Genomic DNA, 21,371 nt, shown 5'->3' with positions numbered 1-21,371 from the left:
AGCACTAACTCACATTTCAGAGAAATGTTTCCAGACGCATAATCAGCCATAACATCACACTGCTATTGTACCCCACAGACTCAGAGCACTGACTGCCATCTACTGCCCTTCAAGGCTCAATCTTTGGGCTCCTCCCAGAGAGCCATGAGCCAAGCTCTAATCAGCCCTGGGGCTCCACTTAGATCTAGTCACTGCACCCAGCCCAGGCCCATGATGATGCGTGCTTTAGGATTGTTTATACTGTTTAGGTAATAAAAATGGCAGGAAAAATCATCATAGGAAATTTCAGGGGATTTCTTTAGACACTCCTTTCTTCCTGCCCTGTATGCACTGTGGAAAAGATATGGGCAGAACAGGTTTGTAGACATACACAAAAATAGAGTAGGCAAAGATCACACATCCATCTGGGACGTGGCAATAACAGCTGTCCAATTCACGTAAGAGTTGAATTTCAAGCAAATTCTGCCTGGAAGTACTAGCTGATGATAGGTGATGTCAGGTGTGAAGATATCACAGAAACTTTATGTTCTATGGCCGCAGACTAGGGCAGTGGTATCTCCTAGAAGTATGAGGGTGCCTTTCTCATGTACTTACCCACAGCTGAGACACACAGAGGAGCATGTGAAATATTCATCTGGAAAGAAAGAGCTGTGAGCCATCTGATCATCAGGGATCTCCCCACTGAACCGGTCACTTAGAGCCTGTCAAGCAGAAAAGAATCAACTAGTAAGGGACTGAGAGCAATGCAGACATTTTATGAAAGTTTTTGCGAGCAAAAGCATGGGTTCCTCTGCTGGAAGGAGAGGCAGTGATAGAGTACACAGCTAACAAATAAGGTCTTAGTAACCTGGAAACCAAGACAAGGATCAGAAACCAAGCAAGAAGACAATCTTGCATTTGTATGGGAGTGACCTGAATGCTTGTAAGATACTTGCTCTTCTCCTCTCCTCTTGACCCTGCTTTGAATTTTATAGCAGAAATGGGTGGTAGAAGATTGCATCTACCTCTGTGCATATAACCTATGCCCAAAATAGCAGGGTGCTTGCTAAAAGCGCTTTGCATTCTGGAAACCTCCAGAAGGAAACTCAACGACTCATTTCTCACAGTACATGAGAACACATTCCTTGCCCCTCAGTTCAGAAAGTGCTGCCCTGAGCTTTCCTCTGGACCCTTGAACAATTACTCTTCTCTGGTGAAACTGCAATACTGAGACAAAGAAATTTGTTCCCTTTCCTGTGAGCATCTGTTCTCATATCAAGTCAATCCTTAGCCTTGGCACACTTAATTTCTTCAGTTCTTTTGGGTGTTATTTAAAAAATAAATAAATAAATAAAAACCCCACAAGTAAGCACTGGAACAAAGCAGATGGTTAGGGTTATTCTTGATGGAGATCTGTGAAGGCATAAGGTCTAACTGAAACTCTTCCTACAGCTGAGGTAACTATAGCGGCTGCCTGCCTTTCTCTTCCTCCTCTCGCCTCCCAGGGAGGCAGGGAGCGTTTCTGCTGTCTAACAAGGGTTGACTGCATATGCACACAGACATACGTTTATCTCTCACCACAGCTAGTCTCAGGTAAGATCTCTACTTAGACATCCAATTCCACAGAATTTCCAAGAAATTTTAAGATCTCTTTCAAGTTTGACTGATACTGGCCAAGGGATTCAAAAGGGAGAGAAGATGGACACATACCTCTAGCAAGCCTTGTGTCCCCAGGCAGTGAAGCAAAAAAATGCTAATTTGTAGTCAGTAGCGATCTGAACACAGCAACCACTTTACTGGACATGAATTTAAGCATACTAGCAGCTATATCTGAAACTACATTACTTGATTATTACAGTAAAGTGCTAGAAATTAAACTGGAATTAACCACTCCAGCTATTTTCCCTTTGCTGCCTGTCTGCTCCCTAATGCAAGGAACTGTGTACATGCTACCCTGACACTTCCTTCTGTGCTTCAGCTACCCCAAATACAGGGCAGCTGGAATTATCTGTTCCAACAGCTGTGACTAACATCAGAAAAGACAGCTGACACTACCTTCTTCTGCAGATATGCCCCAGCTCTGCCCACCCCTCCCTGATGATAGCTGTGCTCTTCAGGCCAATGAAAATATGATGCTAATCACGTAGTGATAGCAACGTGCGGAAACTTGTAGGACAAACTGCAAATTTGAAGACTCAAAAATCCCTCTGACATCCTAGCAAGGTGAATCTTCTAAGAAAATCACCAGTGTCTCCCTCCAATGCCTTTTCATCAGTCTTCTGATCTGATGCTGCATCTCTTAAATGATACGTCATTTGGCTTAATCCCACCTTGTTTGCTAGCTACCTACACTTCTCCTTCCTCCTTTTTGCCTCCCTAGCCCTTGAGTTACACTACACGCAGTGCTAGGTTTTGCCAACATTAACTCCCTCCAAGTCTCTTGCATTCCCTCCCCTTGTGCTGAGGCCACCCTTATGAATTTCACCAATAACTCCTTCTGGGCCTCCTCTTTGTAAATCACTGTCATTAAGTGCTTGTCACTCACATCAGTTATATTTTTCTTCCCCAGACAGTTTCTTCCTTGCTCAGTTTTTAAGTTTTGCTCCGTTTTGCTCTTCAACTTTTCTTGACCTTTTGGGGTCTTTGCTAAGGTGTTTGTTTTAAAGTAAAAAAAAATACCCAGCCTAACTGGCTGTTACACAGAAATCATCTTCATAGAAGACTTGCTTTATCTCCAGATATCTGCAAGTCTGCATCACTGGTTCACATGCTCTACCTTTATTAGCTGCAACAGAGAGTTACCAGCAACAGCGATACAAATAAAGATTGTGACAAACTCGTCTCCACTTACTTTTAGTGCTTTGTAGATAACCCCAGGCTGTCTAGGTGACCGAGTGGTATTGTTCTCCAGCTGCTGCTCCACAGCTCGCCTAAGTCCAGAGAAATCTGTTGGAGGATTGTATGTCCTTGTTCCCTTGTAGTGGATTGAGCTGAAAGCCTCAGGAAAACAGCTTAGCTTCCGAAACCGATCCTGAATGAGCTTCTCAGGAACCTCAGAAGGATGATCTATATATAACAGTATCAGCAAGTATATAAACAACTGGTTGTTTAAAATAATTACTTGCACAGTGCTTTCATATGCAGCACAGTGCTAGTTTTTCTAATTAAACCTTCTAATACATCCAGAATGGACTTATCATTGTACTTTACAAGTAGGAAAAGAAACAAACTGTTACCAAAAGCAGTCTGGTTTTTGATGCACAGCTAAGATCAAATTCCACAGGTAAAAGCAGAAACATCTACGTTTGGAAACACAGATATTCAGAACAAGAAGCAATTTATGACATAATATAAGGAAACACCACACCAGCACACTTGTTAGCTCTTCTTGCCAGACCATGACTTGGTATAGCTAGTCGTTGCACCTGATAAGTGGAGGGCATGAACCTTACATGGGCTGCTTATCCTCCATGCCAACCCTGTAGCAAGGAAGACTGAGCCTCTATCAACCCTCTGTACACGGTGAAGCACTTCAGAACTGGCCACCCCAGGTCAGACTCCACAGAGCTGACCACATTCTTCTGCCTGCTTCCAAGGACCTGCTGTACATTTCAGACTAAGGCAGGCCCCTTCTTCACTGCCCTAAACACACTTACCTCAATTATCCATCAAGACAGATGGTTACCGCTTGCTGCAAATCCACTTGCTAAGAAGTTTCTTTCTTATTTCTACCATGATCAGAAGCAATCATAAAAATATAATTTTTTTACTACCCTGACTTTGCACACAAGTGCAACTTCCATTATGGGGCACTAAATCCAACCTGCTGAAACAGCAAATTTCAACAATTATATGAAACACTACATTGCTGATCAGCAAATTGGTATGTAAGAAAGGGAACTGCTTTGGCAGGTAAGTTAAACTTAATTAACAAGGCACTCTAAATAATAACTAGAAAGAATGCCAAGTTCTTCTACTAGCTCAAGACCTCACTGGTTAGAAAAGCCAAAATGAGAACATGGGCCAGCAGGGAGGTGCTGTGGTATTGCCCAGCAAAAGACTCCAAGATGTTCACAGACAGCAGGACTGAGCCTCACCCACTGCAGGCCAGCTCATTAGGGCTCTTGTTCATCAAAGCATCCAAAATGGACAGAATGAAGAAAGGTTTCATCATGCCTTTTGAAATATGAAAAAAATGGGGTCAGGAGAAGCTTACACCCCTGTATAGTCAAAACCAAAATGTGCCTCCACTTCCATAGGACAGCACATTTCCTTCAGGCATACAAATAAAGTACACAATTTAAATATGCATAATCCAGTATGACACAAGCCAAGTTGAAAGACTTGAAAGTGAAGAACACTAAAAGCAATGGGAATAATAGTGTGTCAGGCCTGCTGCCTTGGCCATATCAGACACCTGCACAGAGAAAAGCGGTGTTAAAATATCAGCTCTGTGCTACCACAACCTCAGTCCCAACCTCACACCAGCCTCAGAACAACATTGGTCCACAGAATTTAAAATAGTAGAATGAGGGTACTGTGAGTATTGAAGTTGATCAATTTCATTATTCTTGCCCGTCCTAGTTTCTACATACATAGTTTTATTTTACTTTTTTGCAACAGGATCCTGCATATCCCTGCCAAAACCCCAGGATGTCTCAGTTTTCACCTTTGCCTGCCATATATCACCCATGCTCATGATCTTGCACGATGACCCCTCCTACGGCTGGCAGAACTCCCATCATGACTAGTCAGTACCGATGTCCAGCTGGCTAAGAGGATTATTTTAGCTGCTCTGGGGTAGTCAGATTGCCATCAGGGAATGCTCTGCTATTTCCATAGCCTGGCTCCCAGACTGGAACAAGCAAGAGCAAAACTCAAAACACATCTTCTACACGGTAGTAAAGAATGCTGAATATTGAATACAACCTGATAATTTATAGATAATGTTTAGTACATTGTAATTCAGTTTCTTACTGCCTACTCACCAGAGCCCAGTAGCTTGGTGTACACAGTCTCGTGAAAGATGATGACACCTGGACCCAAAGTTGACAGAGGAACATCTAGGCCACAGCGGGCTGTGGTAGCTTTTAGCTCCTTAGTGAAATGTTTTAAGTAAGCCTCCGAGGCATCACCAAGGAATTTGAAGAGATCATTGTGGAGCCTGTCAGCACGAGTACGGTAGATAACAAGGTCAGAGATGGCCAGGACCTTCAGCAGCAGCCGTGTTCTCTGGCTCAAGTTCACAGTGGCCCCCAGGAGGCCCTCTGTATCAATTACCACCACTTTGCGGACAGGGTCATAGGCTGCCCAGACTCCAACTGTGCAAGACTCTTGGGCTGGAGACGTCTTGAAGACTTCCCGGCCATAGAAGAAAGTGTGGTTAAGGGTGTGAGACTTGCCATCCCCCGTGTTCCCAAAGATGGACACTACCTTTAGATGCTGGTCAGGACTGCAGTCCAGTTTCTTAATAAAGTCTTCTTCATTCCTTACCTTCCCAAAAAAAGAAAAAAAAAGAAAAATATTGTATCTATGCAACTTTAGTAGACAACACTGAAAACACAGCTGGTTTCATGATTCATAAGATTAACAAGAGTGATTACTTCCTGTTCAGATTTCATCATAAGTTTTTGAAGCACCAAGAAGTCAAAAGCAAAATATTAGAAAGCAGTTTTGTAATACATGCACATCAATGGGATTTAGGCAGTTCCATCACATAGCTGTTTCAGAAGTGACACCTTACTGTGATTACCTGTCTAGCGAAACCTCACCCACCTGAGGCAGTCCTTTCAGAGAAGAGAGCACAATCCTACTTCCAAGCCTGCCTGAACAGCTATCTGGAGCATGGCAAACACTCTCAGTAGCATTGGTCACCTGACAAGCATCCAAATTCAGGTGCAAAACAGGGGAGTGCTTTTGTCACCTTAACTTGCCTTATCCACAGAGGCTGAGCATCTGTTTAGGGAAAAAAAAGCCCCTCTGTGCAGCATCTATACACAGCCAGGGCCTCCCAGACACAGCCTGTCCCACTCTTACTGCTCTCCAGCTGACGGATCCTTCAGCTGGAAGGAGGGGCAGAGAAAAAGCAAGCAAAGTCATGCACCAGAGTGAGGTGGTCAAAGCAGGTCAAACTGGCTTTTACAGAAGTGCCACAACTACCTCAGTGATCCATTTAATAATTTACTATATTGTGCTTTAATTTAAAACAAAACAAAACCAACAGAACACACACACACAAAACCTTCAGCGGGTAACTTCTCTTTGGCTTCACACAGATTAAATGACAAGCATCATGCTATTTAGGTTAGAGAATAGCGCATTTTCTGTTCAGATACTAGAGCAAGAGAGAACAGATAAACAAGCAATGAAACAGGTTAGGGCTCCATGTGAGAGCCTGCCTTGGTTTTGTCACAGAATATGGCCTTGGCTTTCAAAGGTTTCATGCTTCTGGCTATGGTGGTTTATCACTCGCTTTTTCTTCTTCCAACAGGTTTTACCCATGTCTTATGTGACAGAGATGATGACCAAGGCACTTTTTGAGAAGGATTAAATTCACCTCCTCCATCACAATTCCCTCCTCGAGAGAGCTGAAAGGAGCAGAGCTTCCATCCCCTCTCGCCTGCCTCTCAAATTCTGGAAGCTCCCTGGCTATTTCACAAACACACACACACACACAGGAGTGCAGTTGGAAGGTCTCATGATACATGATCCACAGAGGCCAAAGAAACCATTTATTGCCTCATGAACAAGTTTATTCTTAGATCAGCAAATTAGTTTAAGGTTCAGCCAGCCTCATTTGCTCCAGTCAAATCTATCAGCAGCATCCAGACTTTGAAGGAAAATATAAAACAGCCGGTGTGCCAAAAAATAAAAAATAACCCATGTGCCAGATTGTGGTTGGGAACAGCACTCAGAAAGAAAAACTGTGGGGCTGCAGTAGCTTCTCATGGACTCAAAGCGTTCAAGGCAGCCTCGCAGTGTGGAAGAAAACAGGAAATGGAGAAATCAAAATGCTCGCAACAGAATCTTGTCTGGTGTCTGTGGGAGACCATCAAGATACACTGAAGTTACACGTGCACAAGAGAAGGTCTGCTTTTTTGGTAGCTGTGATTATTCGCTTGTCATCAGGAAGGTAGTTTAGATGACAGATGCAGTTTCTCTTAGTGTCTCTGGAGATGTCTCTGTGGTTTACAGGAAGTTCTTGGTTCATGGGATAGCTCCTAAAAACATTCACAGATTTGATAATAATGTTATGTGTATTTAAGAAAAAAGGAATAGGAAAATTTCCTCTCCAGATTGTTTTGGTTTTAACTTCCACCTCCCAAACTTCTTACCATAAGGGTGGCAGACTCTCTTTGCCAGTGCCTGACCAGACCCGATCATTCTGGTTATGGACTCCCTGGACAGCCCAGAGAAATATCAGTCTTCAAACAGCTGCTTAAGTACTGTCAGGACAATTAATAACTAACTAAGGTCTTTCAGGCAGCACTGGTCATTATTCTGGCATCAGTTTGGGAGAGTATGTGGAAGGGCCTGAGTCAGTAAAGTCAAAAGACACAGAGGACACTAGGGACTACAGGGGTGAGGGTAGCTCTGCAATGCATTCCCACCAGTAAGAAACAAGAGTCAAACTACACAAACTCCACTGCAGCTGAAACTGTCCCAAGCTGGGCTAATGCTTAGGACAGTTTTCCCATGTCCATACCACCAGCCTTCTTTCACATTCAATGTACTTTAACAACTACTGATGCCGGGGCAATGTATTGTGGGAAGATGAACTGGACTGCTGTGCCAGACAGAAGAAAAGCTGGTTCCAGACCAATAATCCAGATCACTCCAGCAGAAAAGTTACTCTGAAAATCAAATCAGACACCTAAAGCACTGAGCTGTTACCCCCTTCTAAGGCTCTTGGCTCTTTCAGACTTCTTTGCAAGACAGAACTCAAGAGTGATTCAGACAAGCAAGTCACTCAGGAGCACAGGAATGCACCAAGTCCAGCTAGTCTAACATTGTGTCTCGAAGGACTCAGTAATGAGTGAGAATGAACTTAAAACATGAGAAGAGTGTTTCCTAGCATGCTTTACCAGCTTTCAGTAGTCAGATGTCAAAGAACTTCCCAAGTAGTGATTGCATCCAGACACTCATATTTGGTAGACAACCAGTAGATCTATCCTCTATGAGATTGCCTAACCCCTTAGTGAACCTAGTTATACTTTTGGATCCTGCAACATCCTGGTAAAATAAATGGGCTGGGGAGGGCAGGAGGAACAAAACCAAACCAATACAACAACAACAACCACGACCACCCTTCCTTTTGTTAAATATGCTTGATATGTCATGGGTGTTCCTTGCTCTTGTTCACCTGTCATCTTTAACCACTGCTGAGCACAGGGATGATACTCTCAAAGAACCACAACAATTCCCGTGTCAGTAGTCAAATTTACTTCCCTTGAGCAAGTTCCTTTAAGACATTTAAAGTCAGAGTAGGTGTAATAAGAGTATCGAAATACTAATTCCCATTGGACTGAAGTCCCACTTCTCCGTTTTCATAGAATTGTTTAGGTTGGAAAAGACCTTTAAGATCATCAAGTCCAACCATTAACCTAACCCTGCCATTCCACCACTAAACCATGTCCCTAAGCACCTTGTCTACCTGTCTTTTAAATATCTCCAGGGATGGGGATTCAACCACTTCCCTGGGCAGCCCATTCCAGTGCTTCACAACCCCTCGGTGAAAAAATTTTTCCTAATGTCCAACCTAAACCTCCCCAGCGCAACTTGGGACCATTTCCCCTCATCCTATTGCCCGTTACCTGGGAGAAGAGACCAACACCCACCTTGATACAACCTCCTGTCAGGCAGTTGTAGAGGGCGATAAGGTCTCCCCTCAGCCTCCTCTTCTCCAGACTAAATCCCAGCTCCCTCAGCTGCTCCTCGTCAGACTTGTGCTCCAGACCCCTCACCAGCTTGGTTGCTCTCCTCTGGACATGCTCCAGCACCTCAATGTCCTTCTTGTGGTGAAGGGCCCAAAACTGAACACAGTATTCAATGTGCAGCCTCACCAGTGCGGAGTACAGGGGCACGATCACTTCCCTGCTCCTGCTGGCCACACTATTCCTGATACAAACCAGGATGCTGTTGGCCTTCTTGGCCACCTGGGAACACTGCTGGCTCATATTCAGCCAGCAGTCAACCAGCACCCCCAGGTCTTTTTCCAGACACTCTTCCCCAAGCCTGTAGCGTTGCATGAGGGTGTTGTGACCCAAGCACAGGACCCGGCACTTGGCCTTGTTGAACATCATACAGTTGGCCTCGGCCCGTCAATCCAGCCTGTCCAGATCCCTGTAGAGCCCTCCCCCCTTAGAGCAGATTGACACTCCCACCCAGTTTGGTGTCATCTGCAAACTTACTGAGGGTACACTCAATCCCCTTGTCCAGGTCATTGATAAAGATATTAAAAAGAACTGGGCCCAGGACTGAGCCCTGGGGGACACCACTTATAACTGGTCTAATTTTGCTTCTCATCTCTAAAGAACTTCACATGGTACCACTTCTGCTGCACGTGCAAAGGACTTGTGTTTCCACAGCTGTGTCCTCTCCCACATTGCCCAAGAGCTCCGCATCTCTTCACATGAACAGCAGAGGGTAAACATGAAGCCTTCCTTAAACTGCACAGCAAAGTCAATTAAGAACGGAAGTTTTGCATGCCTAACCTAAGAAGCATATCTCTCCAGCCGCTTCTCTGTTTTGCCATTTCTAGTAGCAGACTCATTTAGACTTCTGTTACAGATCTTAGAAGAAGATTCTCTTCTAGAAAGAATAGGGTTTATTCCATCATAGGTTAGAATCACCACTTTTATAGTTTTAACTACTCTTCTGTTAGCAACTGTCATCCAGCCCCCCATGCAAGTCACTCCATCCAAGCTGAGCTGAACCGAAGGTTCTTCAGTTTCCAGTTTGCAGCTAAAGTCCTCTCCAAGGAGGACACAAAAATTCATACTCATGCTGTGGAACACATTTAGGTCTGAAGCCTCTTTTTGCTACCCATACTTGGAATTCTATTATACCCAACATAACAAGTTTCCTAGACCCAAGCCATTATAAAAGTAGAACTGTTTAGGAAGAGACAAGAAACAAGAACTACTAAAATTACATTCCTGCCTATGAATTTCTTGGAAACAATGTTATTAAAACAGTAACATATTAAAAGCTTAGGAACAAAATCCATAAAACAGAATGGAGTTTCCAATGACCTGTACTCATACAACTCTAACTCGGCCTCCAGGCAAAACAAACACATTAAGTGAATCAGACGTTTTTACCACAGTCTTCTCCTTTTAAAACTCTTTATGAATCCTTTAAGGCTTGCTAATATTCATGGAAGCGGTGCACAAAGCCAGAGCTGTGCCACGACGACACAATAGCTCAAAACAAAAATCAAGAGTACTTGGCATAGTATTCATCAGAGTGCCTTCATTTGCTAGTCTTACACTGTCATTTTGACTTACAGTGGTACTTTTGTTGTTGCATTTTGAAATCTTACTCTCTGCTTGACCTGATTTTAACAGAGTAATTTTAATAACCAAAATATATATTCTGCAATCAAGAAAGATACCATCATATAAATTTATGAGTCATTAGACTTGTCTGACAACGAGCACACGAGAATATCTCCTGACAGACAACCACTAAATCAATAAAGAGAATAAATTTAACACACTTTTCAATGAATGGAAAAATAAGCTACAAGATTTGTAACAACACATCCATATATATGAGCATAAAATTGCAAACATCTGGAACAAGTCAGTTTTCAAGTACAAGTGGTCAAAACAATAAGGGGGGGGGGGAAATACTATTTCCCTTAAAGAACTACTTAACTGGCAAGACAAGCAATTCTGTTGACAGTTCAGAAAACATTTAAAAAAGACAATGCTTACAAGAATTCAAACTAACACCTGAAATCAGAGGGAGAAATGGCAAAGCAAGCTAAAACAAGACCTGCAACCTCTTAAGCAGCCCTGAACTTCTAAAACACAAATCTGAGACAATTTTAGGTGACTTATCTTAGGGACAGAGTATCATATCAAGCATTAAACCTGGAAACAGAACAGATCTGTCAGATCAGCCCACCTCAGCACGGACCAGTTCTTTGTGGCACAGCTTCTAAGTTTTGGCAGTTGTGTTTAAAAAACTGAGTCCCTATCCAGAGGTGCATTCACACAAAAGTCTTATGGGTGCATGCCTAAAGCCCCAGGTCCTACCGTTACATCATTACATCAGAATTTCAGTGCACACTGAAAATAAACAAGAGAAAAAACTATAAAGCCTGTAAGACAAGTCTGAGAAGAATAACCTGCACCACATTACAAATTGCCACCAAAATTTATCTCTCCGCAGAGCTCCTCACAATCATTCCCAGAAAGTCAGTGCATGGATGCAAAGAAGTGCAGCTGGCTTACCCCAGCAACTCAAGGGCAACAGGCTAATTTAAAAAGCAGCTGAAGCTCCTTGCTTTTGTCCCAGGAGCAACTTTTGTTGATATTCCCAAACATTTCCTGTTACCAAGTGAAGAAAAGGATTGGGTAGCTCCCTGTGAGGAAGAGAAACTCTCTGCTGTGAAACCCATGACGTGAGTAGAGCAATGAGAGGGGCTCCAGACTATCACAATTCAAACCCTGTTTCTGCTAAGACCATAGACTATTCAGGCTGGAAGGGACCTCAGGAGGTCATTACTCCCTCCTAGCTTTTAGAGGTCTCCAAACAAGAGAGAAGATTTTGATCATAAGCAGGTGCTCGTGAAGAATCAAGGCTGATGTACAAGTCCCAGCAGCTCTGGTTTTCTACCTTAGTTTGTCTCCTATACCATTTCTTCTGCGTGACTTCTCATGGAAAATGTCATTTATGACTTTACTCAAGTCTTCCACATATAACTTAAAATCCATAATCCAATTACACAGACATATTCAGTAGAGAAATAACTGCCTCTAAAACATAAGTTTCCTAAAAGTTTGATGAAAATAAACAGCAGATAAGAAAGAGTAATCACCTTTCTGAGGAAAAAGCTTGGCTCTTGTCCACTCCACACAGCCACCAAGATACGGTACTAAGCTGAGCAGTCTTGCCCATACTCACTAGCCAGTAATCATGCTGGCTGGTGCATGATCACACACATACTGCTTCTTAGCCAAAAGAGAGAAGATGTGGATAAGCACTGGATAACGGGAGGCAGACATCTCAGAAATTAGACTTCATTAACACTACTGCTCAAAGAGTTAGCTGTTACTATGTAAACGTCTTAGAGTAACTTGGAAGTGTTTTCCCAAAAGGGCTGAGTCAATGGATTAGTTTATAAGATTGCTTATGTCATACCAGCAGTTACAATCTGGTATTCAGGAGTAAGTTACTAATCACTGACCCAGCAAACACTTAAATATATTTATCATTATCATCCTAAGTAATCTCCTAGACTTCAGCCAAGCTGACAGTGGACATCAGACCAGGCTGGACAGGACTCTGAGCAACCTGATCTAGTTAAAGGTGTCCCTGCTCACTGCAGAGGGGTTGGACTAGATGACCTTTAAAGGTCCCTTCCAACCTAAAACATTCTATGATTCTATGATCAGCATTTTCAGGAGCGGAGTCCTACAGAGCCTCAAGCCCAAACTGAGTGACCTGACACCGGATGCAGGGAGGGCAAACTAAAGGAGGGGACAGACACACCCTGAGGATTTAAGGTTAGATTCCAACACTCCTCCTCAGCCTCAGCTAGTTTTGGTCTTATTTCCCATGCTGGGTACAAGTCTGGCTCAGCCAAAGGAAAGCATGCATATTAGGGGTATTTTCTAAGCTGAAGATTTTTGTACCTGCTTATTTGCCTTCACTGCGGCACCACCTCTGGGTTCAGTTGAGATTTGTTCTATTAGACTCTGTATACACCCCTGAAAATAGTGTCCCTGAACTGTGTATCTTTTTCAGACTAAAGTTATCCTGTTCCTTCCCACAAGGAATTCAGGAACAGTATTTTCATGGGTTTGTACAGAGCTTAACAGAATGAGTCTCAACAGGACCTACAGGTCCCTGCAATCAAGGGTGGAGGCTGCCCATGTCTGAAGCCCACATCTATCTATTACAGGGCTCCTTCCTGAAAGAGAGAGAGATACGAGTTAAATCATGCTTAACAGCCCTACCCAAAGAAAGAGACCCTATTTCAAAGGTTTTAAGGCAGTGCCAGAAAAAGCATAAGGGGATGGGCGGTAATTCAATGCGACTCAAATCCTCCCTAACCCAAGAGGCAATATTGACTGAAATATTGCTATTACTAGGTAAGTTACCCTTGTAGATGACAGCTGAGTTATACGAAACTGCTGGAAGCTGAAGTAAGACTAGACAGCCCATTAACCTGTTTGCTAGCTGAAAAACTACTTTTGCAAGAACTCAAAACTAATAAAGATTTCAAGTTAATGCAACTGCTGCAGATATAAGACTAACTTAAGAGTGTCATCTAACTCTTAAGGAGAACAGTAAACAATGAAGCAGAAATCATTATTCTGTATTCTAAGTATCTTTCATGTTCTCCATAGATGTCAGTTTGGCCACACAGCTACCAATTACCATGCTGATGCCACAGCTGTAGCAGCAGAGACCACATCCAGGTGAAGAGGCTTGCCCAGAAGACAGCAAGTCAGTGAGCAAGTTCATGCTGTAACTATTAGTCTTCCCCAACACTAAGGGTAACTGGATTACCCGTGTGGACACTACTTTATACCACTGTCCTTGTTAAGAGTGGCATTTACAAATTTACCAGTATTACAGTTCCACCCTTCCTAGAACATAGTTACCCTGGTTATTTTCCCAGTTGCAGGGTATTTTGACAGGCAGGCCAAAGGACTGTGAAACTTCTGCCTTTATGCAATCCTAAAGCACAGCATTAATGACCCAGGTAAAAAAGTAAAAATGTGTGCTGCAGCAACATCTGCCTCCTGGTGACCCCTGCAGAAGTGAGAAAGTGGAGGAGATGGAAAGGACAGAAGGGCTGGAGGACAGCAAGCTGCCAGTTCCCTTTTCTTTCTTGAATGCACCTTAAAGCACTCACATCCTGCTGCTGCTGGCAGCACCCAGGAGCCCAAAAGGATTCATTGGATAAGTGGAAAGAGGGGTACAGTGGAGGAAGCACTAGAATGTCCCCCTTCCCCACACCCCCCCCAACAACGCTATTTAGTTCAAGAACTGAACTAAGTTCAGGAACCACTCAAATCAAATGGTGGGTCATTCCAGAGTGGGTCGCTACCAGCTTCTCTCACCCCTGACATGCTCTCCTTTGCTTCCACACCTGCACTCATTTCAGCATATGGATAAAAGAGACAGAAGGCAAGCAAGAGTTTTGACTTTAATTATGGCCCACAAAAGCTGCATCATGAAGAAGGTGCAAGAGCAGTTCCAGGGAAAAGCAATATTTGGAAGCGGCTATGTTCAAATTAGCTAGGAGTCTGCCTGAGACTGTTAAAGGAGCTGTGCATTTGTTGAACGGATGGCTCCTCTCCCATCTTCTAAAAATACTCTTCAAAGTACTGGTATATGTCCGGTGGAAGAAAGAGCACTCCTAACCAGCAACTGCTAAGTCATTTTTCTACTACTTTATTCCAAGGACAGAAAAACAGTGCACTTTAGTGTAGGAGAGGGAACTGCAAAACTGATAACAGACTGGGATAGGAGGAATACTGAAAAAAAGCAAAGTAATAAGAGAAAAATTCCCGGATTGTAGGACAGCAAACTCCCCAGAATACTTTGGCAAGAAAACCTCTCTGAAGCCAGCAATGAGGGACAGAAATTACATATCCTGATCCGTCAGATCACACTGGACTAAAAAACTTGGATCCTTCTACACTTCTTCCTCCTCCTCTACATCCATGGCAAATATATCAGCTGTGACTCTTCAGTTTACAGGATACAGACCAAAATTCCCAGAAACTTACAGCTGACTGTGCTACCCTAAAGCACAAGAAAAACATTCCCCCAACAGCAAATCAAGCAAGAGTGTCATAGGAACTAGATCTATTTGCTATACAAATGCTTTTCTACTACAGTGGGAAGCAATAAGACTCAAGAGATTGTGACCTTTGCTTAGGAGAGAAGATACCATTAGCTTGCATTGACTGACAAAGAATACTTAACTAGAAAAAGCAATCCTAGTGACTCTCCATTCTCTCATCCCTAGACTTTGGCCAGGCTCAAACTGGTAGCTAATAAAGAAAAATCACAGTACTTTTGTCAGCTTTACAGTGGGAGTGAGAAAAGCAAAGCAACTAGCACCCCTCAAGAGTTATCACTCTGTGTCTGTAACTTTTTAACAAGAGGGGACAGAGGAGGACACATGGACTGCTACGCTGTTAGAGGCTGGTTATTTAATGACTGTATAAGATGGTCTGCATTTAAATAATGGCTACAGGTCATTCTGTGTCATCTAACCTGACTGCAAAGCATTATATAGATCCTGCTCAGTATTTGCTGAGGGAAAGAACTTAATACTTTAGGTGTCTAACCCCGCTAGCAGGAATAAAAAATACTCAAGGAAGGGGGCTGGATTTAGGAAATTGAGACATCTATTGGCAAAAAAAAAAAGACCCTGCTAACTGAAGAAAGTCAACTCAGTGGGTACCTCTGGGGAGACCCAGTAATAAATGTATGCTCCTTTCTCCCACATAAAATTACACTACTGTGCATATTATCTTTGGGACTAGCTAGAGGAAAAACTTCCTTTTCTTCCCGTCTTCTTGGTAAGGCAGGCAACAAAGTCGGTACCTTTTAGTTTTCTTTGCAACCCAGAGACTGGGTGATTTCTTGGGATAGAGCTAGCTTCTGGCCAAAGAACAGTGAACTCTAAGGTAGGCTAATAACTATCAAGCATGTCTCCTATCTTCCGGGGTCAATGAAAGACCTTCTCTACTTCTATAAAGTATAAAGCACCAACTCTTTAATTAGGGCTTTGGACAAAGTGTTACCATAGAGGCCACTCATGACACTACAACCAAGTTCTGATCCTCTGGTAAGAATTTTCAACGTCTGTTCCCAAAGATAAAAATATCAAACTGTTGTTACGTGTTGTTAAGCATTTCTTCTCCCCTACCTCAGAAGTAGTAGTAAACAGAGTTCACTGTACAACTGATACATAACTCTGCTTTATGCTAAAGAGTTCTATTACAAAAGTGTTGTGTAAAGACAAAGCAAAAATGGATACTGTTCCAGAAACTGCAAAAATATAAATACAAGAGACAAAGACAGTGGAAAAGTTCAAGAGACAGTGAGACAGTATCAGGACTTGAAACAAGCATCCTAACCTGAGTCATGTTTTTATTGTTGTATTTTGCTATGTTTTTCTTAATAGATCCAGGAATATAGGGGAGTTATAAACAAGATCAGTGAGTTGATTCTGTAAGTTCTTAAGGGAAGTGCCTCCTGTGTGCAAGGGGCAGCACCAGTCACAGTGCAATGATGCTTGTTTGCAAATTCAGCAAGTTAGAAATAAGAAAGGAAAGCTGACCTCTTGACAGAGCAGATCAGGAGATTCAGTTGGGGGATTTACACACATAAAAAAAAAAAAAAAAAAAGACATGCAGTTAGATTCTAACATGGCAAAGAGGAGATGTAGAAGATGTAACCAGACCAGTGACAGGACCGAAGCAACTGACTGAGGAAGCGATCCCCACAATACCATTCTGAGTAGAGACGAGCAAGGAATATAGACTATGTTAGAGCCAATTAACAAACAGATGCTGCAGTTATCAAGAACAATTTGATTGAAGTCTCAGCTTTAGATATGTGATAGACAAGGCCAAAAGTTTAATACTGCCTAAAAAGAAACTGCATAATACAGCCTGAGAAAAAGGACCTAGAACGGGGTCTAAACTGCAGGGGATGCAAACTTTAAAACATCGACCAGATTTGTTTTCTGATAGAAGTTGTCAGTATGGTCTTATGAGGGGGGTGATAACTCCTGGAAGTAAGGAAAATTTTTGGTGTAAGTCAAGATGGTTGGGGCCTCGCTCACAAGAGTCACAAAGCATCATGTGTGTGGTGTGCAAGACAGCTGGGGGTGGACTCCATAAGGAACAACCTTTCTCTCTGGTTCTTCTGCAGACTTGCGGTACAAAGTTGGATTTAACATTTAACGGTCATTTTCTTAACACGAGATAACCAATCTCTTTCTGAGGTGCTCAGATATAGTGCTGTTGTGGTTAACATCAGAGAAGCCTGTATTTCACAGATACAAACTTAAGCTACCATCAGTTCTCTACAAACAACTGCTTCACAAGCAGTGGTTTAAAATGGGACCTTTCCTGACTAAATTGATTTGAAACAAGCACAAGAAGTCCTCAGCTTTCTGAGCTTATGTCTGCAAAGCGCAAAAAAGCTCCAAACTAGCTCTGAGCAGGCCAGCACATCTGTGCAACATGGCACAAAGACAATTATGCAGATCCCAGAATTATCATAGCTCTATCAGTGCAGTGCTGAGCCCGAGCTGAGAATTTCCACCTCCCAGCTGAACTTAATTTGCTCAGGCGCAGTTCCTTATGGATTACTCTACATTGCTTCTGGATCTGGAACTAGCTCAGTCATTGCTTACACTCCATAAATGTCCTTCGGTTTCAGAGCTACCACCTCCAAGAAGCCAACAGGAACAATGAGATGAAACGTAACCGCTTGCGCTTAATAACTCCAAGTTCCAAAGGAAACTAAAAAAGAAATCCCTTTGCCTTGTGTTTCCATCCCATTGAACTACTTTCAAGTTAGAGGTTTGTAAACATGTATACATCAGTGAGTATCTCGATCTGCTGTGTTTGCTCAGCAGCATAACTGGTTCTGCCTAATTTTGTCGAACTAGCATTTAACATTTCTATAGTGGAATCTACCACTGATAACAAATCAGCAGTTCTCTCTCTTATTTCCTAACTAATCCAACAGTCTTCAAGTTCCAAAGGTCAGAAAACAGGTGGTTAAAGATAGCTGGACTCCATAATTCTGATAAATACTTCTGTCTGCTCAAGCTTAAAAAGCCACACACCCTCAAATCCCAAATCTCCACATTTCAAGTTATTAGTATTGTGGCATTTTTGGACAAAAAGTTGTTTTAAATAAAGAACCACCTAATGATTTCTCCTCAAGGAATCAGCAATAATCTTGCTCATGACAAGCACAAAAGCAAAGACTGAGGATCACTTTCCTATGGCTCAGTTGGCTGTTCAGTATTATCAAGAGCAAAAGATGCTACAGAAGATGTCTTCAGAGGTAGCTAGTCATCTGAAAGCCCTCTCTAAATAAAGGTCCTTATGCTCACTAGCAGAAACATCGCTATAATAGCAAGCACTCAAAGTTCCAGCCGCCAGAAAATATTTTAATTGAAAAATCTCAAACTGCTTTGAGACTGGCTGTGAGATGTCACATAAGCATTCAGCTGTGAGGAAGAGAAGATCACTCCAGATGGGAAAGCTCTGATTCAACATCTTGATAGTGAAGAAAGATCATTTTTGGAGAGCTTTTTCCACCCTGTTCTGATCAAACTCCTATGATCTGATAAAGGACCATTGCTGTCCCAATAAGGAAGCTGGCTTTACTGCCCATGACATTTAAATAGCAATGGACTTGCTTGCAAGAGGCAGCCAAGAGTCTGCCTCAATAAGGCTTAAAGATTCATGAATAAAAAGATAACTTAAACCAGTACAACCACACACAGCCACAGCTTGTGAGCAGCTTTCCAGGACAGCCTTGTTCTAAGGCATTTCAGAGATTGCTCTAGTGGCTAGATAAAAATTATTGAAAAGTCTGCATCTTAAAGTAATAGTTGCATCTGCCATGCATTACAAGGAAACGTGTGCTTAGGAGAGGCACACAAACTTAGGACTCCAACTATACCTGAAACTCAATCCTCCAGTTCACAGTCGCTGGGGTCCTGCATAGTGCGTTTTCTCTGCCGGTGCATCGTAAAGACTATCATCCTTTCCTCCTTTCCCCCCAAAAAGCCAGGAGAATTTGTCAATCAGTACACCTGAACTGATCAAAACGTGAGCCAGGTACCTTGCACCTATTCTGTACTACAGTGTACATATATAGACACACACTATTCCATAGTACAGAATAGATACAAAATACTTAAGTGACATTTCCTTGCAATGCATGGCAGACACATTGACTGTTTCTATGACGGATACAAATAACCAGTTTACCAGCAATCAGAATATCACCACAATTCTTTTTACCACTGGTAGCATGAATACGTTAAATCAGAGCAACCAGATATTGAATCTCCAGGTGACTACACATTTTCTTTCAGTGTCTCCTGAATGACGTTTAACATGAAGGATGCAAACTGGAAGCCAGAAGACAAAGCTGAATTTTCAACTGTGTAACTAACCTGCTCTGCAACTTTCACACATTGCTGTTTTTGCAATGTAAAAATACTTTACAAATGTAAAGTGCTTACACTCACCACACCTAAGGGCCAACAGAAGAGTTAATTAACAGCCTATATTGAATGCTAGGCTCTCTAAAATAATGCCTCCTGAGAGGCTGTTCCTAGCCAAATAGTATTAGTGTCATTATTACCAGCAGGCCTACTCCAAACTGATGGCCAATTTTGCCCTCTTTCTGCAAAAGGCTAACATAGAATAACATCTGTGACAGCAATACAGCTTAACCATGGTGTCTGTAGGACTTGGATGGCACATTTTGGACCCTTATTTCTCCTTTATCCTATTCCTAAAAATCAGATGGGTTTACTCATGCTAAAGGAGGGTATCAGGGGGCCGTAGTCTTGCATTACCAATGCTTGGTACAGTGCCTACTCCTAGTCATATGGTAGGAGATTGGCTGCCAGCTCTCCCATTTGCAGGATATCTACTGCAATTCTCTCAGTTCAATTTTGTTCAGGAATGATCAGCATCCTGCACAGAGAGCTCTTATCTTAGTTGTGTGTGTTTCAAAACAGAGTCGATTCTTTCACCAGCTTCGCTTACCAAGCCTCTTAGAGCAGGCTCTTGCCACGCGTAAGGTTTTAATGAACTTGACCTTTTGAAGAACTCACGAGCAAGGCCGCTCCAAGGCACTGTGTCTTCTTGGCCCCAGATACTCACTTGGTGCCACTTAACTGGCTCGCCTCATTTCGTTACCGCTGCTGCCAGTTACACTTCAAATATCAACCATGCATCACAGCAGCCTGTTAGACTAAGATAGAAACTAAAGGATCTCGCCCGTTGAAACAAACCACAGCAGTTCTTACCTGAATCTCTTCCGTTTCATCCACCAAGAGGAAACTCACAACTTTCTCTGTCATCTTCCTTCTCTTGGTCTCCTCATCCATCCCCTCCTCCTCTTCCTGCTCTTGGGCTTTGACAGCATGGTACACGGTGACAGGGTGCTTCCTTCTGTTCCCCCCAGCGTGTGTTCTCTTCTGACACTCCACACAGAGGTTGATTTTGCACACCTGGCACCTCACTGCTGCTATCTGCCTCGAGCTTGTTGTACTGGCGTGCATTATGTTCCCATTGGCACCTTTGCAGGAGTCACAGTATGGGACATGGCCAGGCCTTATACGGGTCCGTTCATGGTTCCGTAACCTTTCCGGCTGATGCAGCTCTTCTTCACAACGCTGGCACTGTAGGCTCCTGCACTCGTCACACTCAAAGATTGCTTCATCTGTCCCACTGCAAACATAGCTTTCCTGGCACAGGAGAGTTGTGTTCTGCCCTTTCTCTGCAGTTTGTGTGTGGGCGCTCATCTTCAGATTTCTCTAAAGCAATCGTTTTTCCCCTCCTGTTTCTGTTTTGAACAATGATACGTTTAAGAGCCAGTTGCAAATTTAGTATTTTCTCAGGGGAAAGAATCGCAACAGGAATTCTGCCTGAACTTAAACTTTAAATAATTAACAGATGTTTCTGTAAGATTCATGCACTGACCTGCCTCCCAGGAAGAGTCTTGTTAAGCCCAGATGAAGGTTTCTTTCTCCAAAATAAACTTAAACAATGTGACTGGCTTCACGTAATGTTATGCCCAAATGCTGGTACACGTTCTTTCTCTGCTTAGCGGTACGATGTATTTTCAGTGACGAGAAGAAAAACCCCAGTCTGGTGTACTTCAGCAGATCGGGCAAGTATTTCCTTGAAGCAGAGAACGGAGGGAGACAGTTGGTAACGCAGAGGCAAAAGAGGCATTAGAAATGCACAAGTGCATATACACGTACACGCACACGGAGAGGACCGTGTCAATACTAGAAAATTCTCTGCTTTCACTCCCCGGCTAAGCCCCTCCTTCAGGGTTCACAGTATTTATTTGCTGGGAATTTCCTGATGTGCTTCGCCAGATAAACAGAAATCCGCTCTCTTTGTGCGCTCCTTCCAGTA

At 42.9% G+C, this 21,371-nt stretch overlaps 1 protein-coding gene across 1 annotated transcript in view; it reads right to left on the bottom strand.

Annotated features, from left to right (window-relative positions):
- ZFYVE1 (zinc finger FYVE-type containing 1) overlaps window positions 1–21,277 on the bottom strand; it is a 27,564-nt gene extending 6,287 nt beyond the window's left edge. Inside the window, 5 exon segments of the mRNA XM_035900954.1 lie at window positions 595–701; window positions 2,831–3,045; window positions 4,968–5,472; window positions 20,252–20,790; window positions 20,928–21,277. Coding sequence (XP_035756847.1) covers window positions 595–701; window positions 2,831–3,045; window positions 4,968–5,472; window positions 20,252–20,749 — 1,325 coding nt within the window. The 5' untranslated portion in view covers window positions 20,750–20,790; window positions 20,928–21,277.
- Between the last annotated feature and the right edge of the window lie 94 nt (window positions 21,278–21,371).

Source organism: Egretta garzetta, unplaced genomic scaffold, assembly GCF_000687185.1.
Source record: "Egretta garzetta isolate BGI_Z169 unplaced genomic scaffold, ASM68718v1 scaffold828, whole genome shotgun sequence".
In the NCBI taxonomy this organism is placed as follows: domain Eukaryota; kingdom Metazoa; phylum Chordata; class Aves; order Pelecaniformes; family Ardeidae; genus Egretta; species Egretta garzetta.
The sequence above is the reverse complement of the archived record's forward strand: the minus strand, read 5'-3'. Positions and strand labels throughout refer to the sequence as shown.